The 25,183-nt window shown below is 42.5% G+C and overlaps 1 protein-coding gene across 1 annotated transcript in view; it reads left to right on the top strand.

The window, feature by feature from the left end:
* The window catches only part of LOC135506002 (mannosyl-oligosaccharide 1,2-alpha-mannosidase IA-like), a 169,745-nt gene that overhangs the window by 51,465 nt on the left and 93,097 nt on the right, over positions 1 to 25,183 (top strand). The window contains exon 3 of the mRNA XM_064925330.1: positions 11,704 to 11,819. Coding sequence (XP_064781402.1) covers positions 11,704 to 11,819 — 116 coding nt within the window. The remainder of the gene's footprint in view (positions 1 to 11,703; positions 11,820 to 25,183) is intronic.

Here is a 25,183-nt window from a genome sequence, read left to right as displayed (position 1 = left end):
TTGTTGATTTAAAAAAAAAAAAAAGAATATTCTTTTGCCTTGTTCGTTGATACAATGCTTCAATATTCTCAGAAACACCTTGTCGATTCAATGCTTCAATATTCGCAGAATGTTTCCCTTCCCTGGCGAATAATGCAGACAGGCAAATACAAACAATTAGTTGGGCGCACACATTATAAGGAACATCTCCTGAATTCAGAGCAACAATTTTGGTGGGAAGCGCATGAGATGATGACAGTGTCTTAGTACACTGTATGTGCCATTCCGCACGGGTGACTTCATATAGCCTACAGCAGGTGGTCTGCAACCTTTTTCATGTGAGTGACAATTTACCATCTCTAAAGATCTGCGTGCCAGTTATGATTTTCATATAAGCATTGAATGCTACTCAACTGCCCACAAACTGAATAGCCTCATTCTAGCAGGCTACTAGACAGAGACATTATTCAGCCACACCCCACGGCGCTCCACTATGTATACCGAGGTGCTGTCCACTCAGCAGTGCTGAATTACAGGTGTGGCCTTAATGTGTAGATTTGTCTTCATTCCTTCCTTGAGTTTTTGTCTTTATGCATCCTTGTCTTTTGTAGGCCTAAGTAATTCCCTTTGATGTATTTATTTATTTTTATTTAACCTTTATTTAACTAGGCAAGTCAGATAAGAACAAATTCTTATTTACAATGACGGCCTACCAAAAGGCCTCCTGCGGGGACTGGGGCCTGGGATTTAAACAATTATTAAATAAATACAATATAAATATAGGACAAAACACACTTCACAACAAGAGAGACACAACACTACATAAAGAGAGACCTAAGACGACAACATAACAAGGCAGAAACACATGACAACACAACGTGGTAGCAGCAAAACATGGTAGCAGCACAGAAACATGTTACAAACATTATTGGGCAAAGTCAACAACACAAATGTCAAGACGATAGAGACAACAATACATCACACAAAGCAGCCACAATCGCCAGTAGGAGTGTCCATGATTGAGTCTTTGAATGATGAGATTGAGAACTGTCCAGTTTGAGTGTTTGTTGCAGCTCGTTCCAGTCGCTGAAAAGAGGAGCGACCCAGAATGTGACTGGCAGAACGGGTGTTGAATGGGGAGGATGAGGGCTGCAGGAGGTATCTCAGATAGGGGGGAGTGAGGCCTAAGAGGGTTTATAAATAAGCATCAACCAGTGGGTCTTACGATGGGTATACAAAGATGACCAGTTTACAGAGGAGTATAGAATGCAGTGTTGTGTCCTATAAGGAGCATTGGTAGCAAATCTGATGGACGAATGGTAAAGAACATCTAGCTGCTCGAGAGCGCCCTTACCTGCCGATCTAAATTATGTCTCTGTAATCTAGCATGGGTAGAATGGGCATCTGAATCAGGGTAAGTTTGGCATCTGGGGTGAAAGAGGAGCGATTACGATAGAGAAAACCAAGTCTAGATTTAACTTTAGCCTGCAGCGTTGATATGTGCTGAGAGAAGGACAGTGTACCATCTAGCCATACTCCCAAGTACTTGTATACATACGGTGACTACCTCAAGCTCTAACCCCTCAGAGGTAGTAATAACCCCTGTGCGAAGAGGGGCATTCTTCTTACCAAACCACATGACCTTTGTTTTGGAGGTGTTCAGAACTAGCTTAAGGGTAGAGAAAGCTTGTTGGACACTAAGAAAGCTTTGTTGTAGAGCATTTAACACAAAATCCGGGGAGGGGCCAGCTGAGGATAAGACTGTATCATCTGCATATAAATGGATGAGAGAGCTTCCAACTGCCTGAGCTATGTTGTTGATGTAAATTGAGAAGAGTGTGGGGGTTAGGATCGAGCTTTGTTGTACACCCTTGGTGACAGGCAGTGGCTGAGACAGCAGATGTTCTGACTTTATACACTTCACTCTTTGAGAGAGGTAGTTAGGTAGTTAGTTGTTGTTGTTGTAATTTATCTGGCATAGTCTGCATTCGCAGTCAAATGTTTTATGCTCCGGTTACTTTCACATTGATGTCGGCATTTGAAGTCGGCCTTGATAGTGTATTATGCATCTATACAACATTGTCAAAATTATCTGGACAGCTGCTCGTCGAACATCTCATTCCAAAATCATGGGCATTAATATAGAGGACAGACAATTTTTATACGCTACACACTTCAGCACATGGCAGTCCCGATCTGTGAGTTTGTGTGGCCTACCACTTCACAGCTCAGCAGTTGTTGGTCCTAGATGTTTCCACTTCACAATAACAGCACTTACAGTTGACCGGGGCAGGGCAGAAATGTGACAAACTGACTTGTTGGAAAGCTGGCATCCTGTGACGGTGCTGCATTTAAAGTCACTGAGCTCTTAAGTACTGGCCATTCTACTGCAATGTCTGTCTATGGAGATTGCATGGCTGTGTGCTCGATTTTTATACAACTGTCAGCAAGAGGTGTGGCTGAAATGGCTGCATCCACTCATTTGAAGGAGGGTGTCCACATACTTTTTGTGTTTTTCATGTTACACTGTTCCACATGTAGGCTAAATGAGTCAATGTAGCCTATGTATGATTATGTTGTACATTGTACACACTATTTCACAGACCAGATGATAATGTCTGGGGGATATCTTTATTATTATGTTATTTATTATTTAAAACATTTCTCCCAAATTTTGTGAGATCCTAACCCGAACGACGCTGGGCCAATTGTGCGCCACCTCATGGGTGTCCCGGTCACAGCCGAATGTGACACAGCCTTACTGCAGCACATCGCTATGTGAATTATGGATAAGGCCACTTGTATTGCCAGCCATAACCTCATTGGTATCTATAATTCCTCACCTTTTCTCTTTCTGAAGGCCCACTTCAACACAATCACAGAATGTATTCCTTGAAGAGGTGGGGTTTCAGGTGTCTCCGGAAGGTGGTGATTGACTCCGCTGTCCTGGCGTCGTGAGGGAGTTTGTTCCACCATTGGGGGGCCAGAGCAGCGAACAGTTTTGACTGGGCTGAGCGGGAACTGTACTTCCTCAGTGGTAGGGAGGCGAGCAGGCCAGAGGTGGATGAACGCAGTGCCCTTGCTTGCCTACGGAGCTGTGAGGGGAACGGCACCGCAGTACCTCCAGGCTCTGATCAGGCCCTACACCCAAACAAGGGCACTGCGTTCATCCACCTCTGGCCTGCTCGCCTCCCTACCACTGAGGAAGTACAGTTCCCGCTCAGCCCAGTCAAAACTGTTCGCTGCTCTGGCCCCCCAATGGTGGAACAAACTCCCTCACGACGCCAGGACAGCGGAGTCAATCACCACCTTCCGGAGACACCTGAAACCCCACCTCTTCAAGGAATACCTAGGATAGGATAAAGCAATCCTTCTCACCCCCCCCCTTAAATGATTTAGATGCACTATTGTAAAGTGGCTGTTCCACTGATGTCAGAAGGTGAATTCACCAATTTGTAAGTCGCTCTGGATAAGAGCGTCTGCTAAATGACTTAAATGTAAATGTAAATGTAATGTGACATGGTGTTAAAATGGAAAATGACAAGAACTTGACAGAACGACATTGTTTTCACTGGGTGGTGAGTGTGAGGACTTGTAGGCACATTGACCTGGAAAATCCTTGCAGGCGTAAGTCAGCCTGCATCTGACAAAAAATAAACGCGCTGAACTGGGCCACTGCGGTGACATTGCCAATGACATTTTCTTGCCAAATGGATTTGAAGGTTGACTTGCTTATTGAGTGTTGTAAATTCCAGAAGGTTCTCTGTTCGTGGCAGCTAGCCCTCCGAGCTGAAATCATCTACCATCTGTCACATTGGCCTTGCTGTCCCCGTGGAGAAGGGCTCCATATTACACAGAGGCCACCTTCAAACACCACCTTGTCCATTCAGACAACTTTTTCTTAAAGAGAAAATGCACCAGTATTAAGCATTAAAGTTTCATCCAAGCTGAACCTGACCCTGGCATCACCGCACGCAAACACCTGGCTATAAGACTTACCACCTTTATCTGTTTTTCTGGGATCAAATTTCAAACGTTAAGGTCAACCCTTTTCATTCTGTTGATCAATAATCTTGAACATCCTCTCCCAGGGCACTTCAATTTTATCCATTACTTTACTGCTGCATCTTTACAAGAACAGCATATTCTCCTCATTTGATCAACTCAATGTTACTTCAGTGTTAGCATTGTGTAACGTCATAGGTGGAAGACGGAGAGGACCAAGGTGCAGCGTGGTACGCGGTCATGATATTTTAATTACACTGAACACAAGAACAAAAAATAACAAAATGGAACAAACGAAACAGTCCTGTCTAGGACAGAGACAGAAAACAACTACCCACATCTCAAGGTCGAAAACAGGCTGCCTAAGTATGGTTCTCAGAGACAACGATTGACAGCTGCCTCTGATTGGGAACCATACCCGGCCAAAAGCAGAAATACAAAACATAGAACAAAAACATAGAATGCCCACCCCAACTCACGACCTGACCAAACTAAAATAGAGACATAATAAAGGAACTATGGTCAGAATGTGACACATTGTAAGGTTTGTCACCTTTCACGGAAAGAGGTTGTCCTTTTTGTATTCCTTTTGTTGTGACATACTCATAGGATTACAAGCATATTACTGATGTACACGGGTTTGTCCAAGGTACACTATGTTGGGGAGACTCCATTATGCCTTCTTTCCAAATCCATTCCGTGTGCGCATCAGGTATTCCATCTCCGTAATTGGAATGGCTGGTGTAATTCAGCCTGGGCCTCCCCTGGGCCTCCCCTGGGCTTCACCGTGTGTGTGTGTGTGTGTGTGTGTGTGTGTGTGTGTGTGTGGTCCCCACAGTGACTGGGCCGATGCAGATTATGCTGCAACAGAGCGGGGGAATTCATCTTCCACAGAGGTGGGATCTGGGGACCTGCATGTCCCTGCGTCAGACCCCCTGTCACAACCAGGCCTTCGTAAGAGCACTATGGAGCACTGTGTATCCTAACAGGCTGATTTATGATCTGCTCTGTCCTCACCTGGGCTTTCAGCCACAGACCCAGGAAAAAACACTTTAATAGTAGATAGTTTACGTAGCCTCAGTTTACCATTAGTTTTCTCAGACACACCCACCCACAGTCTGATTTCTTGCAGTTCCACCCTCCCACCTCCCATGCCCGAGTAAACAAAACAATCAAATATGTGTTATGTCTTGCCCCTTGTTTTCGCTGCTTGTATTTTTGGACATAGTATTGTCTTAATATGGAAACACAACACTAGAGCTTACATTAACATAAAACACTGGTGTCAGGCTGGTGTCAGTGCTGGTGTCAGTGCTGGTCATTGGAACAGCACCATTTGTTTTCTAAAATGGGCCTCAATGAAGTGACAAGATAATGTCCTCCCTCAGTACACTGAGTAGTGTCACTGTCTGTATGGGTTTGATATTCTGAGCACACCTTTGTTTTGAGAGGCAATGTGCTGCGCTTCTCTGTTTCTCCGGGAAATTACAGCGTGACTTTGTCACCTTTTACGTGAAGGTTGTTTTTGTCCGAACATTGCATAATTCTCTGTCAAGCCTCAAAGGCTCTCAGCCCAGTGAAATTCAGTTGTCCACCATTTTCCACCGGTAACGATGTGAGAACTCTTATTGGCAAGTGTCATCTGTCAATAAAATGCGCAGGAGTCTCTGCTCCTCTAAAGTATGAGATATGAAGGGAGAGAGCAGGTGATGAATGAAGGCTCTGACACACAAGAGCTGCCGTCCCATGAATGCTGCTCGCACATCCATCACCAGGCTCTTTTGAACTGGGGAAATATATTTTGCCTGTTCATGGGATGGCCATCGGACTTAATTGATTTCCCCCAGAGAAATTAAAAGTGATGTCCTCCTTCAGAAGTCAATTCAAGATGTCTTAATGGGAACTTGATAAAGGTCTGCTCCATTGTTCTTATCATTAAAACACTGGGATTCTATATAAGAACTTATCCAGGTCATATTCTTATTTCCACAAATCTGTCATCTTACATTCACAATTGACCAAGCTTTCAAGATCTCTTTGTCATGACCATAAAGGTGGTACATGCCGTGCCATAGGAATGCATTTTAATTGGAATCTCAGAGATCAGAGAAATGTGGCTTTGTATTCAAGTCACTCCATGGCTTGTGTACATTTATGCATTTATCGCATGCAAATACAAACGCACACATGAGCACTCACGCAAACACACACCTTTTCACACAGCGTGCTCTCTGCTGTGCGGTCCTGGAGGCTTGTCCCAGTAATGGGATGAGGATGACCCTTCTCCACTCCTCCTTTCAACTGTGTTTTATAATTGGGCAGGCACGCTTTGCAGGAGCCAAGCCTGCCGGGCTGGTAGACAATAGGTGGAAGGCACGAAATGTCACCCCCCTCATCTCTCACAGAGCCCAGGCTGCCTATTGTTAAGCATTGGGGGTGTTCAATCTATCTGTAAATAAAATCAATAATAAATCAAAACAACTTCAGTGTACCACCACATTGTATTTAATCTATTGAAGAAACCTGTATAGGTGTAAGTGAATGGGAACGTGCCATAGACACATTATTGAGTTTACTTTAGATAATTCTGTGGACTAAAAGCTTTGTTGAGCATTAGTCTCTTCGTCTACCTGCCTGATTGGTGCCTGTCCTTTCATCCTCCTCTCCGTGTGGCATAAAAGAGAAGAAATATCGGCCCGCCAAACGAGTGTTATAGAGTTGGCAGTAGGGCTGGGCGATATGGCCAAAATATAATATCATATATGGTGGTTAAAAAATAAAATTAGACAGTATGACTATTTGACAGTATTTTGTTTTTGAATAATACAAGTTCAAAGTTTGCTTTTTGACTAGTGCATGACCCTGGGGTGGCAACACATACAGTTAAAGTCAGAAGTTTACATACACCTTAGCCAAATACATTTAAACTCAGTTTTTCACAATTCCAGACATTTAATCAGGATTTGTTTTTTAGGTCAGTTAGGATCACCACTTAATAATGTTAATAATGTTAAATGTCAGAATAATAGTAGAGAGTGATTTATTTCAGCTTTTATTTCTTTCATCACATTCCCAGTGGGTCAGAAGTTTACATACACTCAATTAGTATTTGGTAGCATTGCCTTTAAATTGTTTAACTTGGGTCAAATGTTTCAGGTAGCCTTCCACAAACTTCCCACAATAAGTTGGGGGAATTTTGGCCCATTCCTCCTGGCAGAGCTGGTGTAACTGAGTCAGGTTTATAGGCCTCCTTGCTCACACGATTTTTCAGTTCTGCCCACAATTTTTCTATAGAATTGAGGTCAGGGCTTTGTGATGGCCACTCCAATACCTTGACTTTGTTGTCGTTAAGAAATTTTGCCACAACTTTGGAAGTATATTTGGGATTATTGTCCATTTGGAAGACTCATTTGCGACCAAGCTTTAACTTCCTGACTGATGTCTTGAGATGTTGCTTCAATATATCCACATCATTTTCCTCCCTTATGAAGCCATCTATTTTGTGAATTGCACCAGTCCCTCCTGCAGCAGAGCACCCCCACAACTTGATGCTGCCACCCCCGTGCTTCACGCTTGGGATGGTGTTCTTCAGCTTGCAAGCCTCCCCCTTTTTCCTCCAAACATAACGATGGTCATCATTACAGTTCTATTTTTGTTTCATCAGACCAGAGGACATTTCTCCAAAAAGTACGATCTTTGTCCCCATGTGCAGTTGCAAACTGTAGTCTGGCTTTTTTATGGCGGTTTTGAAGCAGTGGCTTCTTCCTTGCTGAGTGACCTTTCAGGTTATGTCAATATAGGACCCATTTTACTGTGGATATTGTACCTGTCTCCTCCAGCATCTTCACAAGGTCCTGCTGTTGTTCTGGGATTGATTTCCACTTTTCGACACCAAAGTATGTTCATCTCTAAGAGACAGATTGTATGTCCTTCCTGAGCAGTATGACTGCTGCGTGGTCCCATGGTGTTTATACTTCCGTACTATTGTTTTGTACAGATGAACTTGGTGCCTTCAGGCATTTTGGAAATTGCTCCCAAGTATGAACCGGACTTGTGGAGGTCTACAATTTTTTTCCGAGGTCGTAGATGATTTCTTTTGATTTTTCCCATGATGTCAATCAATGAGGCACTGAGTTTGAAGGTAGGCCTTGAAATACATCCACAGGTACACCTCCAATTGACTCAAATGATGTCAATTAGCCTATCAGAAGTTTCTAAAGCCATGACATCATTTTCTGGAATTATCCAAGCTTTTTAAAGGCACAGTCAACTTAGTGTATGTAAACTTCTGACCCACTGGAATTGTGATACAGTGAATTATAAGTGAAATAATCTGTCTGTCAACAATTTTTGGAAAAATGACTTGTCATGCACAAAGTAGATGTCATAAATGACTTGCCAAACTACAGTTTGTTAACAAAAAGTTTGCGGAGTGGTTGAAAAACGAGATTTAATGACTCCAACGTATGTTAACTTCCGACTTCAACTGTATGTGATTTCAATGGGTCTTTCTCCATTCTGATTTTGTTTTTTACTGTTCAATTCAACTTCAACCAAAAATTATTTTCTGCATTTTCATTATTTTCTGCATTAACTGCACTCATTTGAGATCATTTCCACACTGTCACGTAGGGCTGCACGATATGGACAAACAATATAGGCCTTATTTCTACCCAAATTTTGAAATTGTGATTTGACTTGCAATTTAGAGCAAAACACTTGGGTGAACTGTTGGAATCATGGAAATGGAATGAGTATTCTAATTCTATAGTTAGAATATAATAGTGGGCACTTTTATACAGTGTTAGACATGAAAATTCCAGGGAGGAGTTATTGTGACACGGTAGGAACCAAGGTGTTGATAAGTGTTTCCTAGGGGAACTTTGGCTATATTTATTGCAGCTAACAACTTCATGTAGCTATCATAGTCTTACTTCACATATTCCTTTTTGATTTACAAGATATTGTTGCACAAAAAAACATGCAGATTTAGGTCTCCACCATCACTGGTATAATCAGTCTGTATAGCTAATTAAGTTTGCTCTGACTCAGTTGTTAAATGTACTAGCTAGTGATTAGCATTAGCGACTAACCAGATTTAGGCCCAACTTGCTAAGAAAAGACGAACCTGCTGTTTGCAGATGTTAGAAGAACAAACTAATAGTGTAATTATAAAATGCTAGTAGATTTATATTGAGCAAAGTAAAAACAGCATTGTTGCCATCAACATTGTTGCATGTGCTGCATTGACCATGCAGAGACTGAACGCAGTCCTTGATTGACGGGGCGGGGCTAGGTCTGTGTGAAATGCAGCATCGAGAGAGAGAGAGAGAGAGAGAGCGGAGAGAGATGACTCAAGTAGCAAAGTAATCTATAAAAATGGACATTACAAACGGCGTATCACATGTAACAAAACCCAAACCAGTCTGTGTATCAGTACTGGTACATCATAAAATACGGTATACCGCCCAGCCCTAGACGGCAGGGGATGGGTTCTATGCTAAGCGCTTGGCAAGCCGAGCAGGGTTTGATAATTAAAGCCAAGCAGGATTTTATAATTAAAGCATAAAAAGGACCTAAGCCCTCCTGCTGTCAGTCCTCACTGTACTCCTCTCTCTTTATTGTGGCTAATAAATGTTTCCTCTGTCACCATCTGTTGAATGAAAGGTTTACCCCCGAACACAGCACACAACATCTGCACTTCCATTAGCTGCTCTTGTGTTACTAGAAGTGATTCTGACACCTGCTATTGTGCGTATTGGATGTTGTTTAGCTGGGATCCAACACTGGGAGGTTGTATGGGTCTGATTAGCCAAGTAAAACGTAACTCCAAGATGTCTCCGCTCAACTCCGTTGATGTGAAGTAGTACGAGAGTGGGCGGACTGGAGCCCTGACGTCACATATATATTGGAGTTGAGTTTTAGTTGACTTAACCAGACAACGTCAGTATAGGCTTAGTGTCTTCGGTCACTGCCATAAAGCTGAATACAAGGCTTTAACCCTCCAGAGATTTGTTTGATGTATGAATTGGTTTATGGATCTAACAAACACAGCAACAATATAACTTGTCATGCAATACGTGATCACCACATGTTTGGATGGAATAACCATCCGTACCCCACCACCACTTAGCCCAATAAAGTGAGGTGGAAAACAGAACCTTCAATGGAGAATACATTGCATACAGGCTCCTTGTATTTACAGCACAGTCATTCCATTTAGCTTGTTGCTCTTATCTTAATGAAGCAGAAGCAGTTTTAGCTGCACAATACCAGATGAATGAACACGGTGCTCTGTCAGGATGGTATAATGTCATCTAGTTAGTGAAGTAAGGTCTGGTGGCCAAGAGCCTTCCCAAAGCATCAGCCCAGTGTGAAAAGACTTAGAAACCCTTGCTAATGTACTCTCTCGCTCTGTTTCCACTCTCTCTGCCACAGACATCCTCCTCGACCAGGTAAAAACCTGACAGAATAGCCAAAGGTGCTCTGTGAGACTTGCATTTGTTCATATGCCTGACGTTGCACAGAGATAAACAGAGGTTGCCTGAAGCGATATTCCAACGCAGCAGGAGATATGCTCCGCTCTTTGAATAAAACAGCACACTTCCAGTTCCAACACCCGGCTGCCCTGGACCTTTCAAATAACATTTTATTTGTCACATGCTTCGTAAACAACAGGTGAAATGCTTACTTACTACGGCCCTTTCCAACTATACAGAGCGAAAGAAAAAAAAAATGATAGAAAAGTAAAACTCTTAATAAGATACACGATGAGTAATGATAACTTTGCTATATACAAGGGTTACCAGGACCGACTCCATGTGCAGGGGAACGAGGTCATTGAGGTAGATGTGTACATTTAACTAGGAATAAGATGACTGATAGTAAACAGTAGCAGCAGCGTATGTGATGAGTCAAAAAAGTTAGTGCAAAAAGGGTCAATGCAGATAGTCCGGGTAGCTATTTGGTTGACTATTTAACTAGCTATTTAGCAGTCTTATGGCTTGGGGGTAGAAGCTGTTCAGAGTCCTGTCGGTTCCAAACTTGGTGCATCGGTACCGCTTGCCGTGCGATAGCAGAGAGAACTGTCTATGACTTGGGTGGCTGGGGTCTTGGAAAATTTTTAGAGCCTTCCTTTGACACCGCCTGGTATAAAGGTCCTGGATGACAGGGAGCTCAGCCCCGGTAATGTACTTGGCCGTACGCACTACCCTCTGTAGCGCCTTGTGGTCGGATGCTAAGCAGTTGCCAAATCAAGAGCTGATGCAGCAAGTCAAGATGCTCTCAATGGTGCAGCTGTAGAACTTTTTGCGGATCAGAGGACCCGTGCCAAATCTGTTCAGCCTCCTGGGGAGGAAGAGGTGTTCTAGTGCCCTCTTCACAAATGTGTTGGTGTGTTTGGACTGTGATAGATCCTTAGTGATGTGGACACCGAGGAACTTGAATCTCTCGACCCATTCCACTTCAGTGAATGGGGGAGCCTAGACCCTCTGTTTCCTGTAGTCCACGACCAGCTCCTTTGTCTTGCTGACGTTGAGGGAGAGGTTGTTGTCCTGGCACCACACTGCCAGATCTGACCTCCTCCCTATAGGCTTTACCTCTGGTCTTAATCACAGAACCATGACTTTGACTGTGCTGTTGTTCCACCAATACAATATGTTGCTATGAGAGGAAAATATGATGTTAGTCCTTAAAGCTTTGTTTTGTTTGCCTTCCCAGGGAGCATAAAGGGAGCCACCATCGTGGATGCTCTGGATACCCTGTACATCATGGAGATGTTTGAGGACTTTGACATGGCCACAGAGTGGGTGGAGAAGAACCTAGACTTCAACGTGGTGAGTATAACCATTATACATAAAACACCCATTGTCTGCAAGCTAGTAGGACCATAGAACACCCATTGTCTGCTAGCTAATAGGATCATAGAACACCCATTGTCTGCTAGCTAGTAGGACCATAGAACACCCATTGTCTGCTAGCTAATAGGATCATAGAACACCCATTGTCTGCTAGCTAGTAGGACCATAGAACACCCATTGTCTGCTAGCTAGTAGGACCATAGAACACCCATTGTCTGCTAGCTAGTAGGACCATAGAACACCCATTGTCTGCTAGCTAGTAGGACCATAGAACACCCATTGTCTGCTAGCTAGTAGGACCATAGAACACCCATTGTCTGCTTGCTAGTAGGACCATAGAACACCCATTGTCTGCTAGCTAGTAGGACCATAGAACACCCATTGTCTGCTAGCTAGTAGGACCATAGAACACCCATTGTCTGCTAGCTAGTAGGACCATAGAACACCCATTGTCTGCTAGCTAGTAGGACCATAGAACACCCATTGTCTGCTAGCTAGTAGGACCATAGAACACCCATTGTCTGCTAGCTAGTAGGACCATAGAACACCCATTGTCTGCTAGCTAGTAGGACCATAGAACACCCATTGTCTTTTTACTTTGATTAATTGATCCTTTATTTAACCAAGGAGGTCACATTGAGTTGTACATCTCTTTTCCAGGTGAGCCCTGGCCAAGCAGCATTCATACAGTTCCATATGAGACAGAACACAACATAAAACACAACAATGAATGGAAGTTAAAACAAAGAGCTTAAAAGAGCAGGATTATAAACGTGCAATTTGTGATCAGCAGCCCTCCGATCTGTGATTTTAAAATGTATCAATCGGAATATAATGATTTAGTTCCAGGTCCTTCTGCAAAATTTCCAAAATTATGGGCCAGCAAAACTGAAAGCACTCTTACCAAACTCTGCTAGTAAGTCACCCACTGACATTCACAAGGACAGGAGATCTACAATCTGATTGGTTAGGCGGACCCCACTGTAATCAGCATGGAGAGAATACAGGGACACTCAAGGTGACTCCAGGTAATTGGGCCTTGATGAAGTGCTCTGTTTCAGACAGAACAGTTAAAGTACTCGCCTGGAAGAAACCACTGTTTAGAGTGGCATATGTCTGTAGAAGTGGACTGAATGCAGTAACCTTGATTCCACTGTGTGGGAGAAGGAGAGAGCACTTAACTCTGATACCTTCTAATCAGTCAATATAGACCTGACTCATCAGTCTGAAGGTAATGTGCTTTAGGAGCTAAGACTTTGTGGGTCTGTCAGGTAGAACACATTGCCTTTCTCAAGCCATTCGCTGTATCTTCCTGTCTCTAATATTCAAGAATACTGTTTTCCCTTCAGACAACTCCCACACATGGAAATGAAAGAGATGTCTAAAACTATTTGAAAAGTCTGTCTCTGACATTGACACACTAATTAGAAAAACTTTGCAATCCACCATTATTTATATACCTATGAAATGATGATATTGACAATGGTGCTCACTTGTGCTTCTGGACCAAAAGGTTTCAATAATGCCCAAATAACCCTGTAAATCAACTCCCTAGTCTATTGGAATGCAATCATTTGTATTTGCATTATGCCTTGCACCACTCTCAATTGCATTTGATCAACTCTAATGCAACTCTAATCTAGTGTAAACTCAGCATGTTCCAACCCATTGGTCATGCCTCAACAATTTGTGATTTCTTAGCAAGTTATTTTCTTGGTTTATTTTACATCAATAAAAGGAATGGCCCCACTTGAGATATGTCAAACTGCAATTTGTGCAATTTTAGTATGTGAACAACTGAACCACCCCATATCCCTATAATGCAATGTTGCGATAAATTGAATACCAGAGATTATAGGGAAGGTTATAGCACAAGGAAATGTGATGACTCATCAAATTAAAAGTTGTTGACAAACTTTTCCACTTTTACCGTTATTAAGCCTAGTCTCTGTGTGAAATGAATGTTCAATACTAGCATGGATTAAGGAGGGGTGGTGATGGCGCTGCAGAACTTGAGGTTAAAAAAAAACACCTTCAGTCCTTTTACTTTGATGTCTCCTCAGCCTTCTTAGATCTTGCCCATGTTGGGGAACCAGATTCATTATTTATTCCCCTTGGAGAACCCTTTCGTTAAGAAGCACTAAATTCTTGTCCACCCTTATGCTTTTCTAACGGAGGGAGAGAGAGAAAATAGCATAAGTGATCAGAAGCTTTCATAAAGAGTGTTAACAAACTTTTAATTGAAAGGCTTTGGCTTCACTGCCCTCCAGCAATTCCAACAATAAAGGAGCCTACAAAAGCCCTGGTGGACCAGGCATTAATATTCACTTTGTCTCCTGAATACAGAATCATCTAAATCAAAGATTGATACAACCCCCTCCTCTCCAGCTCCTCCCCTTGCAATATTGTCTTAACATGGATGGAGTGGTCTGGTTTTCCATTTGGCCCTCCATCCCGCCTGACTGTGGTATTAGTGAGGAGCCATGACTGGAATACTGAAAGACAGGAGCTAACCACTGCATCTCCTGATGCCTCTGTTCAATACAGATTCACTGGAACAGGGGAGATGTCTCAGAGTTTAATGTTCAGGTTTCAAGACAGGGTCGTGGGGATCCCTGAATGACACTTGTCTTGATTATCTAGCCAATTGACATTGACAAGCAAGGCATTGGTAATTCAAGTATTGCTGAGCTCCCCCAGTCTTTGATTCATGTCATGCCCTGTAAATTGATTTTTAAAAGTATTTTATTAAACGAAAAGCCCATCCGTTGTAGGCTAGCCACTGCCTTGCCCTCTGAACCAGGGTCCCTCTCCTGCCATCGCTCCTCTTTGTGTGTTACACTTTAATAGGCTCTGCCCCAGCGCACCCACTCACTCTGACTCTGACAGACGAGCACGACGGATAGACAGACACACAAGGTCAGAATATAAAGCGGGTCTGGTCAAACACAACACGCTAACCAGCTCAGACTATAATGGCCAGGGACGACTTTTCTTTTACTCTCCCATCAGTCCTGCGGGGAAGAGATGAAGAGCGAGAAAGCAAGCAAGCTCCTGGTGCCCATCTTTATTTGCCTCTGCCTTGTGCCTAGATGCTTTGTGTTGTGGGCTGCTGTGAAAGGCTAGGCCAGTGCAGGAACAAAGGCAGACGTTATGTATTATGGAAGGGCCCTGGCACCACTTTCAGCCTGAAGGCAGGAGCTGTGTAATGACTGCACAGCTTTGCTGGACATTGGCCTGCATGCTAACAAAAGGGAGACATTTGCTAGCCAGAGGTTTGAGGTAGATGCAGCGCAGGTAGATCCTGTAGCTCTCACACACACGCACACAGGCACAGCATCAGAGGATGAGTATTACTAAGAGTCTTCTGACAGCTGATCCACAGACCTGGCAGCATGTTATTTGTGTAGCAGTGTTGCCAGGCTTAGTAAGTGCATTTGTGCATCATCTCTAGTAGTCGGTTTTCACTGCTGCTCTTTGTGACCTCGCAAGGGCTTCCTTGAGGGGATTTTACTGTCAGAGTATTACTGTTGTTATCATTCTTCAATGCCATACAACACTCCTTCCGTGGCCTCCAACTGCTCTTAAACGTTAGTAAAACCAAATGCATGCTTTTCAACCGATCGCTGCCTGCACCCGCATGCCCAACGAGCATCACCACCCTGGATGGTTCCGACCTTGAATATGTGGACACCTATAAGTACCTAGGTGTCTGGCTAGACTGTAAACTCTCCTTCCAGACTCATATCAAACATCTCCAATCGAAAATCAAATCAAGAGTCGGCTTTCTATTCCGCAACAAAGCCTCCTTCACTCACGCCGCCAAACTTAGCCTAGTAAAACCGACTATCCTACCGATCCTTGACTTCGGCGATGTCATCTACAAAATTGCCTCCAACACTCTACTCAGCAAACTGGATGCAGTTTATCACAGTGCCATCCGTTTTGTCACTAAAGCACCTTATACCACCCACCACTGCGACTTGTATGCTCTAGTCGGCTGGCCCTCGCTACATATTCGTCGCCAGACCCACTGGCTCCAGGTCATCTACAAGTCCATGCTAGGTAAAGCTCTGCCTTATCTCAGTTCACTGGTCACGATGGCACACACTGGTCACGATGTAGCACGCGCTCCAGCAGGTGTATCTCACTGATCATCCCTAAAGCCAACACCTCATTTGGCCACCTTTCGTTCCAGTACTCTGCTGCCTGTGACTGGAACGAATTGCAAAAATCCCTGAAGTTGGAGACTTTTATCTCCCTCACCAACTTCAAACATGTGCTATCTGAGCAGCTAACCGATCGCTGCAGCTGTACATAGTCTATTGGTAAATAGCCCACCCATTTTCACCTACCTCATCCCCATACTGTTTTTATTTATTTACTTTTCTGCTCTTTTGCACACCAATATCTCTACCTGTACATGACCATCTGATCATTTATCACTCCAGTGCTAATCTGCAAAATTGTAATTATTCGCCTACCTCCTCATGCCTTTTGCACACAATGTATATAGACTCCCCTTTTTTGTACTGTGTTATTGACTTGTTAACTGTTTACTCCATGTGTAACTCTGTGTTGTCTGTTCACACTGCTAAGCTTTATCTTGGCCAGGTCGCAGTTGCAAATGAAAACTTGTTCTCAACTAGCCTACCTGGTTAAATAAAGGTGAAATAAAAAAATAAAAAATAAAAAAAATTCACTGCCATTGCTCTCAGCATTGTGATAAGAAGGAGCTCAGCTATACAGTACCTCAGCTCTAGAACCTCTTCACTAGGTTCTATCAGAGAGTAAGATGTTGCCTACAGCTCTGCTTCTAGCTCCTAAGCAACTTTGCAGTATTTTGATTTTGTGTTATTTCTTACATTATTAGTCCAGAATTGTTTTTGTGTTATTACATACTGTAATACAGCAGGATATAAGAGTGGCGGTAACTCACCAGCATTGCCGACTTTCCAGAATTGGATCCTTTTGTTTGTACCCCCCAGGGCAATTTAACTTAATCCAGAAGCTGCTCCAAAACACTACCGGTGGAGAAGAAGCATTCGGAGTGAACTTCTAGTCCAACTCAGGAGGAGTGCACACCATCCACAGTTTCTGAGCATATTTCTCACTAATGTTCATTCTCTGGATAATAAAGTAGACGAGCTCAGGCTGAGGATCTCCTTCCCGAGAGACATCAGGGATTGTAACATACTCTTGTTTCATAGAAACATGGCTCTCTCTGGATATACTGTCCCCATCCATACAGCCAGCTGGATTCTCAGTACATCACGCAGACAGGAATAAAGAACTCTATGGGAAGAGGAAAGGCGGGGGTGTATGTTTCATGATTAACTACTCATGGTGTGATTGTGATAACATACATAAACTCAAGTCCTTTTGTTCACCCGACCTAGAATACCTCACAATCAAATGCTGACCGTATTACCTCCCAAGAAAATTATCTTTGGTTATAGTCACAGATGTGTATATCCCCCCTCAAGCAGATACCATGACAGCCCTCAAAGAACTACACTGGACTTTATGCGAACTGGAAATCACATATCCTGAGGCCGCATTTATTGTAGCTGGAGATTTTAACAAAGCACATTTGAGGAAAACGCTACCGAAGTTCTAGCAACACATTGACTGTAGTACTCACGCTGGTAAAACATTGGACCACTGCTACTCAACTTTTCGAAATACCTACAAGGCCCTCCCCCGCCCACCCTTTGGCAAATCTGATCACGACTCCATTTTGCGCCTCCCTTTCTATAGTCAAAAACTCAAACAGGAAATACATGTGTTAATGTCTATTCAATGCTGGTCTGACCTATCGGAATCCATGCTTCAGGATTGTTTTGATCAAGCAGACTGGGATATGTTCCAGGTAGCTTCTGAGAATAACACTGACAAATACACGGATACGGTGACTGAGTTCATCAGGAAGTGTATAGGAATTGTTGTAGCCACTGTGACTATTTAAACCTACCAAAACCAGAAACCGTAGGGGGCAGCCTTCGCGCAAAACTGAAAGCGCAAACAACTACATTTAACCATGGCAAAGTGACTGGGAATATGGCTGAATACAAACAGTGTAGTTATTCCTTCCGTAAGGCAATCAAACAGGCAAAATGACTGTACAGAGACAAAATGGAGTCGCAATTCAACGGCTCAGACACGATACGTACACTGCCGTTCAAAAGTTTGGGGTCACTTAGAAACGTCCATGTTTTTGAAAGAAAAGCAAAAATATTTGTCCATTTTAAAATAACATCATATTGATCAGAAATACAGTGTAGACATTGTTAATGTTGTAAATGGCTATTGTAGCTGGAAACTGTTGATTTTTTTATGGAATATCAACATAGGAGGCCTATTATCAGCAACAATTACTCCTGTGTTCCAATGGCATGTTGTGTTAGCTGATCCAAATGTATTATTGATCATTAGAAAACCCTTTTGCCTTTATGTTAGCACAGCTGTCAACTGTTCTGATTAAGGAAGCAATAAAACTGGCCTGCTTTAGACTAGTTGAGTATCTGGAGCATCAGCATTTGTGGGTTTGATTACAGGCTCAAAATGTCCAGAAACAAAGGACTTTCTTATGAAACTTGTCAGTCTATTCTTGTTTTGAGAAATGAAGGCTATTCCATGCAAGAAATTGCCAAGAAACTGAAGATCTGGTACGATGCTGTGTACTACTCCCTTCACAGAACAGCTCAAACTGGCTCTAACCAGAATAGCAAGAGTAGTGGGAGGCCCTAGTGCACAACTGAGCAAGAGGACAATAACATTAGTGTCTAGTTTGAGAAACAGACGGCTCATAAGTCCTCAACTGCCAGCTTCATTAAATAGTGCTCGCAAAACACCAGTCTCAACGTCAACAGTGAAGAGGCAACTCCGGGATGCTGGCCTTCTAGGCAGAGTTGCAAAGAAAAAGCCATATATCAGACTGGCCAATAAAAAGAAAATATTAATATGGGCAAAAGAACACAGACACTGGACAGAGGAAGATTGGAAAAAAGTGTTATAGACAGACAAATCTAAGTTAGAGGTGTTCGAATCACAAAGAAGAATATTCGTGAGATGCAGAAAAAATAAAAAGATGCTCGAGGAGTGCTTGATGCCATCTGGGGACTGCATTTAGAGGGAGAAAATGCCTGAGTCAGTCTGAGCCCAGGCTGACATGGCAGTCAAATTCCACACGGTCGTTCCACATGACCGCTCTGATGCTGCTGTTGGTCATTACTAGCCTACCAAACTTGCTAACTGCCTGGTACTCAGCACTCCATTGTCCATCTAATCACTCTGACATCAATGCAAATGTGATCAAAAAAGTAATCAAACACTTCATGAGAGCTCATGTTGATCTTGTTGTCTTTAGACTCATTTTGTAACACCATGACATTATTATTTCAATTAAAAACCATTATTTATAACCTTGTCAATGTCTTGAAAATATTTCCTATTCATTTTGCAACTAATTTCATGTTTGTTTTCATGAAAAACAAGGACATTTCTAAGTGACCCCAAACTTTTGAACGGTAGTGTATATGGCAGGGTCTACAGACAATCACGGACTACGAAGGGAAAACCATCCACGTCCACTAAACACCTATGCTCGCTTTGAGGATAACACAGTGCCGCCTACGCGGCCCGCTACCAAGGACTGTGGGCTCTCCTTCTCCTTGGCCGGGGAAGACGCGAGTAAGATATTTAAGTGTGTTTACGGAAATATTCGATCTCTCCCTATCCCAGTCTGCTATCTCCACTTGCTTCAAGATGTTCACCATTGTTCCTGTACCCAAGAAAGCAAAGGTAACTTAAGTAAATGACTTAACGCCCCATAGCACTCACTTCTGTCATCATGAAATGCTTTTAGAGGCTATTTAAGGATCATATCACCTCTACCTTACACCCTAGACCCACTTCAATTTGCTTTACGCCCCAATATTTACACAGATAATCGCACTGCACACTGCCCTATCCCATCTGGACAAGAGGAATACCTATGTAAGAATGCTGTTCATTGACTATAGCTCAGCATTCAACAGCATAGTACCCTCCAAGCTCATCATTAAGCTCGGGGCCATGGGTCTGAACCCCGCCCTGTGCAACTGGGTCCTGAACTTCCTGAACACAGGGATCCCACAAGGGTGCGTGTTCATTCCCCTCCTGTACTCTCTCTTCACCCATGACTGCGTGGCCACGCACGCCTCCAACTCAATCATCAAGTTTGCAGACAACGCGACAGTAGTAGGCCTGATTACCAACAATGACGAGACAGCCAACAGGGAGGAGATGAGGGCCCTGGGAGAGTGGTGCCAGGAAAGTAACCTCTCACTCAACGTCAACAAAAAACAGGAGCTGATCGTGGACTTCAGGAAACAGCAGGGGGAGCACTCCCCTATCCACATCGATGGTACCGCAATGGAGAAGGTGGAAGGTTTCAAGTTCCTCGGCGTACACATCACTAACTGTCCACCCACACAGACAGTGTAGTGAAGACACCTAAAACCCTCACAAACTTTTACAGATGCACAATTGAGAGCATCCTGTCAGGCTGTATCACTGCCTGGTATGGCAACTGTACCACCCGCAATAGCAGGGCTCTCCAGAGGGTGGTGCGGTCAAACCAACGCATCACCTGGGTCAAACTACCTGCCCTCCAGGACACCTACAGCACCCGATGTCATCATGGACATCAACCACCCGAGCCATGGCCTGTTCACCCCACTACCATCCAGAAGGTGAGGTCAGTACAGGTGCATCAAAGCTGGGACAGAGAAACTGAAAAACAGCTTCTATCTCAAGGCCATTAGACTGTATAGGCTGCTGCCCTATATACATAAACTTGAAATCACTGGCCACAATAATAATGGAACACTAGTCAGTTTAAGAATGTTTAAATAATGTTTACACACTGCTTTAATCATCTCATATGTGTCACGAATATTACCGAAGTTGACTCCCCTTCTTGTTCGGGTGGCGCTCGGCGGTCGTCGTCGCCGGTCTACTAGCTATCACCGATCTGTTGTTCTGTGTTCCTTTGGTTTTGTCTGACTGGTATCAGCTATTTCTTGTTTGGTTGTTAGGGTAGGGTTATATATAGTTTGTTCAGCCCGCTTCTGTTTCGTGCGGGCTTGTTCGTCTGTTCGATGTTTGAGTGTATTTTGTTTGTATTTTGGGTTTCACGCTGTCCGTTAATATTTCTGATCATTTGTTTTCCTACTTTTGTTCATGTTATTTTTCCGGGACATTAAAGCGTGTTTTTCCCCACATCTTTTGCTCTCTGCGCCTGACTCCACACCTCCTCACTCATTTGCCGTAACAATATGTATATACAGTATTCTATTCTAATGTATTTTAGTCAATGCCACTCCAACATTGCTCAATCTAATATTTCTGTATTTCTTAATTCCATTATTTTACTTTTAGATTTGTGTGTATTGTTGTGAATTGTTTTTAGATACTTCTGCACTGTTAGATACTACTGCACTGTTGGAGCTAGGAACACAAGCATTTCGCTACACCTGCGATAACATCTGCTAGATATGTGTATGGGACCAAAACAATTGATTTGATTTCATCATTCCATCCTTCCATTCCCTCAACCCATCTCAGTTATTTTCCCTCGTGTCTTTTGTAATTTTTCAGTGGAAGAGGAGCTCATTCATTTAACATAGACAGGGAGTATAATTGATAAGATTATAACATCACATCTGATTCAGGTTGAAGTTAGGCCTGACTAGAGTTTTCAGTAGATGGTCATGATACGGAGGGATGTGGGTTGTCACACGGCTGAAGAATGAATGGTGTTCAGTCAGACACTCAACCTACTTTACCACCCTATTAACAGTGAGGTTTTAATGAACCACGGTTCAGTACAGCCGAGTTTGGCCCCAGTGTTTATGAAGTCTTCCATGAAGACATTGCATATTTACACAAACAGCAGCAGGACCTCTTCAGACATTGGAGAATTCAACAATGACTCGTGCCAAGATACCGTGTGTGAGACTGCTTTGGTTTCACTGTAATAGATGTAAATGCAAATTGTGCAACCCGTAACATCTGGTCTGAATACGTTGAGGTTGTCAGTTTAAGTTATTTTGGTGGTCTAGATTTTATCCCTTTTTACGGAGTTCACACGTTTTGTACAATACAGTACAATCACATTTTGATGTTCTTCATGTATTATTTTTTTTACCTCATCAGTATCCTTAACTTTCCATTTTGTGGAATTGAACCCTGGGTGCAGTGCAGCAGACTGTCATGAAATCCTTTTGATTCTTTGGCCTCACTGAAGTCCTTGACTGAGGGCCAGAATAGCTCTCTAAGGTCTCTTAGAGTGGAAAGCACCCCAGCTACATAGAGCAGTGTCCTCAGGAGAGTTCAACCCCTCCTCAACAGTTCTTATTTCCACTGAGGTGTGCCAAGTCATTCGGTCCATAGTCAGGGGAAAAAACACTTAATTCCAGCAATGAAAAATGCCTTCTCCATTTAAACAACTGCCACCTGTCAAAATGTTAAGTCATTAACACACCATTGATAATGCGAACAGAAATATGACGAATTTGGGTTTCACAGTCCACAGGTTTGGACTAAACACATTAAATGTAATTATAAGGTTGTCTGCTGGCCTGCTGTTAAACTAACTGCCTGCCTGTCACACGTTCTCTACTATTGAAGAACATAAGTTACAGAATCTCTCCGGACCAGATTAGTTTACTCATGTAAAAACTGTAATTGAAATACAGAGTCATGCTACGCAGAAGCCTTTGTATGGGAAAATCTAAGAGATAAAGCTTTACAATTCAACATAAAAAAAGACATGTTTACAAATGTTCTGTTGTTTGTCCCAAAACAAATAGTCTGCAGGAAACAAATAACCCATGGTAAAATGAGGACAAAAAGTCTTAGCTACTGATATTTAGTTGTTATTTGGTATAATTACCATGCGTGGTCACTGAGCCCCCCCCCCATTAGGAACGCAAGTTTCTCATATTGTGGAAAGATAAAGTTTAGTCCAATGTAAAAAAGCACCATTTTTATTGAAAAATGTTTTATGTGGTACACTCAAAGTGGAGGCAATAACATGAACATTTCCTCTCAGTAAAACCTCAAGGAATAAGCACATAATAATATGATTAACTTAAGTATTTGATGGCCACTCTACATGATCTATCATATGAAGCAAAGGGCTGGAAGTTAGAATGAGGTTATGAAAACCATCATTTCTCAGTATTAAAAGAATAGCAATTTATCCTGGATAGACAGGCTCCACATGCTTCTTTTCAGAGTAATGACAATCTACATGAGGAATGGGTAATAAGCCTGCCTATTCCAATGGAGAAAACCAAGCCTTGGGCCCTTCGAAGGGAAATGGGCTGAGTGCATGTCTGTGTTTGGGCAAGACGGTGTTCCATACCAGGAAGGCATCTCATCACCTCTTCATATTGCTTAAATTTGTTGGTGGCAACTCATGCTTCCCAGCTTGACCTTGAGATGAAATAACACACATAAATTCAACCCAGTGTGGGTAGTTTCTGAATTATAGAGAACTTTTCCCAGTGTTGTTTAGCCTGTGCTCAGTGTGAGCTCTGTGGAAGTCTGTTCTCTGACAGACACTCCTCTTTGTGTTCTATTTTAACTATGGGCATAGTGGACCACACTATTGTATCGATACAGTTGGTTAAATGTTTGTTGTTGTAACATTAGGTAGTTGACTCTAAAATGACACTTTTTGATCACTTCTCTGATGTACTGTACAGAGTCCTCTGTAAAGTCATGGTATAAGGATGTTGATACCTCAGTGTGTCCTCAGCTATGGCCCACATCTATATACATTTTATTATTTAAAAAATTGGTGGGACCCAATCATTCTGCTGGTGCCACCAACTGAAAGAGTTAGTGTATGTCTGCAGTGTTTACATTCAGTGTGTGTGATGCGAGGATATTCCTACTAGAGGTCGACCGATTATAATTTTTCAACGCCGATACAGATTTATTGGAGGACCAAAAAAAGCTGTGAAATGTATTTTTATTTTTATATATATTTTTTATATTTATTTATTTGTAATAATGACAATTACAACAATACTGAATGAACATTTATTTTAACTTAATATAATACATTAATAAAATCAATTTAGCCTCAAATAAATAATGAAACATGTTCAATTTGGTTTAAATAATGCAAAAACAACGTGTTGGAGAAGAAAGTAAAAGTGCAATATGTGCCATGTAAGAAAGTTAACGTTTAAGTTCCTTGTTCAGAACATGAGAACATATGGTGGTTCCTTTTAACATGAGTCTTCAATTTTCCCAGGTAAGAAGTTTTAGGTTGTAGTTATTATAGGAATTATAGGACTATTTCTCTCTATACCATTTGTATTTCATATACCTTTGACTATTGGATGTTCTTATAGGCACTTTAGTATTGCCAGTGTAACAGTATAGCTTCCGTCCCTCTCCTCACCCCTACTTGGGCTCGAACCAGGAACACATCGACAACAGCCACCCTCGAAGCAGGGTTACCCATGTAGAGCAAGGGGAATAACTACTCCAAGTCTCAGAGCGAGTGACGTTTGAAACACTATTAGCGTGCACCCCGCTAACTAGCTAGCCATTTCACATCGGTTACACCAGCCTAATCTCAGGAGGTGATAGGCTTGAAGCACAGCAACGAACTGCTGGCAAACGCACAAAAGTGCTGTTTGAATGAATGTTTACGAGCCTGCTGGTGCCTACCATCGCTCAGTCAGACTGCTCTATCAAATCATAGACTTAGTTATAACATGATAACACACAGAAATACGAGCCTTAGGTCATTAATATGGTCGAATCTGGAAACTATCATCTCGAAAACAAGATGTTTATTCTTTCAGTGAAATACGGAACCGTTCCGTATTTTATCTAATGGGTGGCATCCATAAGTCTAAATATTCCTGTTACATTGCACAACCTTCAGTGTTATGTCATAATTACGTAAAATTCTGGCAAATTAGGCGGCCCAAACTGTTGCATATACCCTGACTCTGCGTGCAATGAACGCAAGAGAAGTGACACAATTTCACCTGGTTAATATTGCCTGCTAACCTGGATTTCTTTTAGCTGAATATGCATGTACATAATATTACGAACTCTAGCAGCCAAGTAGATTGGTCACGAAAGTCAGAAAAGCAATAGATTAAATCGCTTAGCTTTGATGATCTTCGGATGTTTGCACTCATGAGACTCCCAGTTACACAATAAATGTTCCTTTTGTTCCATAAAGATTATTTTTATATCCAAAATACCTCCATTTGTTTGGTGCGTTATGTTCAGAAATCCACAGGCTCGAGCGGTCACGACAT

This window comes from Oncorhynchus masou, chromosome 19 (genome assembly GCF_036934945.1).
Source record: "Oncorhynchus masou masou isolate Uvic2021 chromosome 19, UVic_Omas_1.1, whole genome shotgun sequence".
Lineage (NCBI taxonomy): Eukaryota > Metazoa > Chordata > Actinopteri > Salmoniformes > Salmonidae > Oncorhynchus > Oncorhynchus masou.
Note: the sequence above shows the minus strand (reverse complement) of the source record. Positions and strands in the feature narration are given on the sequence as shown.